Here is a 6130-nt window from a genome sequence, read left to right as displayed (position 1 = left end):
GGCAGATGACAATTACTTATAAGATTTGACTAGAGAAGTAGCTACCTCTACTTGTTGCCTACCAATTTTTTTAGCATCCACGCAGCACATAAGTGACCAAGTTCCATTTCTCCTTGTCTAAAAGCTAGTCAAACTCATGTCTAACACCTCCAGAATGAGTCCTAGTTATCCAGTTGTCCTTAAAAGGTGGGGGAGAGGGATAATCTTCATAATTCTGGTGGACGTATGGTCCATAAATGAAATCAGGATTCAGGGGCTAGAAAACAGATACATGACTCTAGTATAATGGCTGGGAAGGGAAGACAACAATTTCATGTCACATGTATCCTCATTTCTCAGCAGACTGCTCCTCCGGCAGTGAAAAACCCCAACAAGGGCAGAGCTGACTAATTTTCCTCATGACCAACATCTCAACTTCTCTTATATGTCCTGTAGGGCTGCTTGGGATCTCATGCCCAGAAATAGAGGACAGCAACCAAGTCCACTGACCCCTTTAGGGGTCCTGATTGGAGTCCTTTGCTGTGTTACTCCCTGAACCTTTAGCCATATGTGACCAGCCATTCTCAGGCACACTTGGACCACCAAGCATGCAGTCATCAGCTATCACATCTTCAGTGCTGGTATCTCTGATCACCTGCAAGGAAGCAGGAAAAGCAGATCTGATTTCTACCGTGTCATTAGAAAAGCTGGCTAAGAGGTGGATGTGATCAGAGCAGGGTTCTCTCCTACCCCTCATTTTGCCCATTGCTGTCCTTTTATAAACCCCTTGCTACCACGGACACGACCAGTTTATTTGCCTGGGCGCATTTCTCCCACGCTTACCCCCTCCGACGGCCGTGGGCCCGCTGGTACGGACCTGGGCACGCCACTTCGGTGGGGCTGGAGCCGCCCCCCTGCTCTGCCCACGGTGGGGCTGTGACACCGATCCACGGCAGCCCTGGACCGGCGGCGGGCGGGCGGCTGCGAGGGTCGGCAGTAGCTGCACCGCAGAGCCCGGGAGCCCGATTTCGGTCCGGCGGGTTGCCGGGGGGAGTCTGCCCTGTCGGTGCGAGGGACGCTCCCGCCCGCCCGCTCGCCGAGCCGGGAGTCCCGCTCCGGGCGGCTTGCTCACGGTGACCGCGGGCTGCGAACGTCAGGGAGGAACCCGTCACCATCGGGAGATCCCGGTATATATAGGGGATGCAGGGGATTCGCCAGCGCCGGCCGATCCCAACCGCTCCACGCCGGGCAGCGGGCTCCGCAGCGTCATGGCCCCCGCCCGGGCGGCGGGGCGAGCAGGTGAGGGCGGCGGGGCCGGGCGGGCGGGCTGCACACCCCGACAGCCCGCACTTCCCGACGCCGCCACGCTCTTCGCAGGTGCCGTCGCGGCGCTAGCGCTGCTGTGGCTGCTGGTCTGCGGCCCGGGGGACTCCTGCTGCCACCTTCTGACCGTGGCCGATCTCTTCGACCGGGTGATCCGGCACTCGGGCAGGATCCACAGCCTCTCTACGACGCTCTACGCCGAGCTAGTGAGTGCCAGGCCGGTCCCTCTGCCGGGGAGCGAGGCTGCGCCGCCCTGGGAGCGGCTGCCGGCGGGGCGGGATAGGGGGGGAGATGGGGGGATGGAGGGCAGTGGTGGTGGTCTCGGAATATGTTTACGTTTTCTTCCCCCGTAGGAAAAACACTTTCCTCCCCGTGAGAACGAGCTGGGAAAGCCCGCTCGGAAGTGCCACACGTCGGGGATGCTGACCCCCAACGGCAAAGAATATGCCCAAAAAATCCCGGTAAGGGGGGAAGGCGGCGGCGGAACAGGGTGGAAGGGGATACAACGGGGCTTGAGGGGCTGGAAGAGGACTCCGCGGGTCACACTGCCTCCTTTCCCTCCTCTGAAGAAAGGGGAAAATACCTCCCGTCCCGTCAGAACAACCAAATGTCTCATTCATTACACTGTGATGATTCCCTTCGGGCTGGAGATAGGCAGAGGGGCTTTTATGCCGCCGGAGCTTCATCAATAATGGAAGGAAGAAGCTGCTAAGTTTTGACCCCAAAGAGGTGCACATCATGGAAGTATTGCATATGAATCATTAGTTTGTTGTATTTTAAAAGCTGCATATGGTTACCTATTCTCAGATCATAATATTAGTTCTAATAAGGATATTGAAGTAGTAGTTTGTCAAAACGACTGAGAGACAGACATCTTTTGATTTTGTTGTGGCAATCTCTGTGGAATGAAAACTTAGAACACACACTGTGTGTATGTGGCAGAGAAGTTAAATTAATCAGTGTCACTACAAAGTACAAAAAGCAATCAGGAGAAAGAAACAACAGTCATTATCTCAACTGATAGTTAGGTAAGGGGAAAAGAACAGCAAATTGGTTTAGACAGTTGTAATGGAAAGAGAAAAAAATCATTATTAGTTTAGAGAAGAGCCAGAAGAGTTTCTTCAGACAGAGAAAAAGCAAATTGTGAAGTCGGGGATACAGCACTGGGAGAAACTTTTGCCTCTCGGAAGAGACAGACAAAGACAAATGTTAACGTTTTTGGTTTTGGTTGTGATGGAGCGAGGAGCTTTGCCAAAGATGTCCAGAAGGTCCCCTGCAATGGCAAAGGGAGATGAGGCCTTGCCCATGTTAGCTGAAAACTAGACAAATACAACTTCTGGGTGTTATTATATATAAGCAAATAACCAGTGAGAGAGTGGCCTTTAAGTATTGAATTGCAGATATAAATCTTAATCTTAATCCTGCTGAGATTTCACAATGAGTCTGTTTAACATTATTCATATGATCTGCTGCACAGTAACAGACCTTTATGGTTTTAATTTATAAGAGAGAAGAACTAACTCACTTGATACTGAAACTTTTGCAAGCCTGGAAAGAACCACTTTCCCATTTTAACCAGCATATTGAGCACCATCAAGAGCTACCTAATGACAGCCTTAGCAAAGCTAAGCAAATCAGCAATATGGTACATGAGTTGAAGACTGGAGTTGAGAAAGTAACAGAAAAGGTAAGATTTTGGATGTAGCTTTTATTTATACCAGTTATGTGGCATGACTGACTTTGGGGAGGGGGCAGTGTCTGCTCCCACTTGGGCTTGAAGGCTCTGATCCAGCAAAATGCTGGACTTTGTTACCAGATACAGGCACCTTTGCATGAAAGGATATGACTTAGTTTATCGATTGGCAGATACATAGATGGCGTTATGTGGCACTTAGCGACATGGTCTAACAACTGCAGCAGTAGTGGATCAAGGGTTGGACTTGATGATCTCGGAGGTCCCTTCCAACCCAGTTGATTCTATGATTCTATGATTCTATGATTATAGATTTCCATATCTGACAAGCAATATTTTATTAATATTAAATATATGAAAAAAAGACACAAGTACAAAGACTACAGCCTTCTACAGCTTCACATATGAGCCACTTTACTTTTCTAGGGTAGTAGAGGAGATGTGGGTAGGCCATGATAAATGCTTAATTGTTTTCAGTTTTATTTGGATTTACATTCTAAGTAATTCCACTATCACTGCTGTCTGCTGAAAAGAGCTCTTTCCTAAGGCAATAATTTTATGCTGGGATAAATTCTCCAAGACAACAGTGACATTGCTTAAGTCCAGTGCCAATCACAAAACAATTTCAAAACTCAATTCCAAATTCTGGCAGATCATATATAAACTATAGGATGTATTTTTGTTATTTCCATTTCTGTCTTCTCATTACTAGCTAGAAGTCCTGACCTTTGCATTTCTTGTGCATTCGTATCTAAACTTATTTGTAGTTTTGGCTCAACCAATGAAGGCTGTGTGCCCATTCTCTGCAATGGCCACACTGCCAAGGTGCTCATTTCACCACAAAAAGTGATTAATAAACTAGTATCTTACACTAGTGAGACCCCTGGTGGCCTAGTGGTTAGCGTGCAGGACTTTCACTGCTGCGACCACGGGTTCTAGTCCCCGGTCTCCTGGCCTGATGGAGGTCGTTAGCCCTGTGTGGCCATCCATCTATGAGAAGGACACTCTAAACAAACCTACGTCCTGAGGACCTCACTGCCATTGTCCAAGCTTGCTTGGCCCCGGCAGATGAACCTTAGGATTAAAGGGTGGGCTCAGTTCAGCGCAGGCTGTGTCTCACCTAAAAAATCCATTGCGCAGGCTGGAAAGGTAAAAAGACCTTTCCCCAAATCTTCGTTCGCGAAGATGGGCCATTATAATTATAATTATATAATTTATATAATCTTACACTAGTAGATCACCTATCAGCTTTATGAACACAGGTGGGCAATACAAGTTTTAAAGTGGTAAGTAGCTTATTACTAGGATAGGCTGAATTGTACCCTGCTCTAAAATGCAGCCCTGATTAGGGTGACTGAGAGCTACAAGTAGAAACTCTATTTTCCAAATGCAGCCATGGTTTTGGGTTAAAATGACCTTAAAGTTCAGAAGTGTTCAACCTCAAAGCCTGACCTTTGCTTCATTCTGTAGCTGAAGCAAGCCATCAAACTCTAAATTAGCTACACACTTTTTTTATATTTACTTGCTTTATTTTATCTAAAACACCTTTGAAGGACTTCCTAAGAAGGAAAGCTTTGAAGTATTGACCTCTCTTTACTATGGACATACCACAGGTTAGGAATATAATTACAAAAATGAAGCGAACAATGCAAATGCATTCCATATTTTGCAGCTGTGTTTTTCTGTAAGACAGAAAAATTCTAAACTTGCTTCTGTTGTGAAGCTCCTACTCTGAGAGGTGATCACAGTCTGCACAGTTCACCAGGTTAAGCAGCACTGGTGGATGCTCACATTAGAAGCTTCCCTTCACAAAGCTCATTCAAATAAATGGCTAAAAAAATCTCAAGACAGATTTGCTATAATTCTTCAAGAGGAAATAATGATCACCAACCAGGGGTTCCTCTACTTAAACTCAGATGGAGCTACACCCCAGTATTCATTACTAGTATATCAAATCATTTCAGTCTAGTCTAAAGGTTGTATAGATACCATAAGGATAAAAAAGTTTTTCTATGTAAGGAGCTTTACATATATCTTCAATAAGTATATGAAAGATCCGGAGTAGCACATCCCAACATAGTGATGCCTCAGTTCACTTCTGCACTAGCATTTTCAAGATTTGTTGTATGTGTAGTTACAAACTGTACTTCTTTTCCTGATTTCAATACAGATGCAGTCAATGGGGATCATCAGCAACTCATTAAATGGAATGGCATCATCTGAAGGCACTGGTTTATCAATTAGTAATGAAGCAAACATGATGAGTGACTCTGACTTCATCCACTGTTTCAGGAGAGACTCCAATAAAGTACAAAGCTACTTAAAAATTCTCAAATGTAGGATTATGCCAGAAAATAGTTGCTGAGTTGTAATCCCTTGACAAGTAGTCTTCAGCATGTTGCTTATAAAGATACAAAAATAGAACTTATGAATTACCACATTTACAATAATTTTAATGGGAAAGTGGTTTTGAAATCCTTTGGCAGCTATTTGACACAGTTGACCAATGCAGATGAAATACTAAATAAAGCATTATGTGTGTATGTGGGTTAATGCACCTGATAAAAAGGAGTACTCTAGCATATAGATAAATAAATGTCCTTGCACATTACACTGTGACAGACTATATTATGGCTGATTCACACAGTTTAGATATATACATAGAATCATAGAAAGGCTTGCGCTGGAAGGGACCTTAACGATCATTTCATTACAATCCCCCTGCCATGGGCAGGGACACCTTCAACTAGATCAGGTTGCTAAGGTCCCCATCCAATCTGGCCTTGAAGAGTTCCAGGGATGGGGCATCCACGACTTCTCTAGGCAACCTATTCCAGTGCCTCATCACCCTCTTGAGTAAAAAGCTTATTCCTAACATCTCATCTAAATGTGTCCTCTTTTACTTTAAAACCATTCCCCCTTGTCCTATCACTATTTGCCCATGTATAAAGCAATTCTTCCTCTTTTTTATAAGCCCTTTTTAAGTCCTGGAAGGCCACAATGAAGTCTCCCTGAAGCCTTCTTTTCTCCAGACTGAACAACCATAACTCTCTCAGACTGTCTTCATGAGGTTCTCGTGGGCCCACTTCTCAAGTTTGTCCAGGTTCTCCTGAATGGCATCCCATCCTTCAGTCA

At 45.5% G+C, this 6130-nt stretch overlaps 1 protein-coding gene across 1 annotated transcript; it reads left to right on the top strand.

Annotated features, from left to right (window-relative positions):
• Window positions 1–1247: 1247 nt before the first annotated feature.
• Window positions 1248–5643, top strand: LOC113966977 (prolactin-like). Its single transcript, XM_027682185.1, has 4 exons — window positions 1248–1508; window positions 1656–1763; window positions 2810–2989; window positions 5166–5643. The coding sequence occupies exons 1-4, from the start codon at window positions 1248–1250 to the stop codon at window positions 5358–5360; spliced, it is 744 nt and encodes a 247-aa protein (XP_027537986.1). The 3' UTR covers window positions 5361–5643.
• The last annotated feature ends 487 nt before the right edge of the window (window positions 5644–6130 follow it).

The sequence above is a fragment of the Neopelma chrysocephalum genome, unplaced genomic scaffold (genome assembly GCF_003984885.1).
Source record: "Neopelma chrysocephalum unplaced genomic scaffold, ASM398488v2 Primary Assembly neopelma1_62, whole genome shotgun sequence".
Classification (NCBI taxonomy): domain Eukaryota; kingdom Metazoa; phylum Chordata; class Aves; order Passeriformes; family Pipridae; genus Neopelma; species Neopelma chrysocephalum.
Note: the sequence above shows the minus strand (reverse complement) of the source record. Positions and strands in the feature narration are given on the sequence as shown.

Coding starts and splice junctions, on each gene's coding strand:
- LOC113966977 (XM_027682185.1), top strand. CDS start 1,248: ATGGCCCCCGCCCGGGCGGCGGGGCGAGCAGGTGAGGGCGGCGGGGCC. Junction 1,764..2,809: donor AATATGCCCAAAAAATCCCG/GTAAGGGGGGAA, acceptor TTAATTTATAAG/AGAGAAGAACTAACTCACTT. Junction 2,990..5,165: donor TTGAGAAAGTAACAGAAAAG/GTAAGATTTTGG, acceptor ATTTCAATACAG/ATGCAGTCAATGGGGATCAT.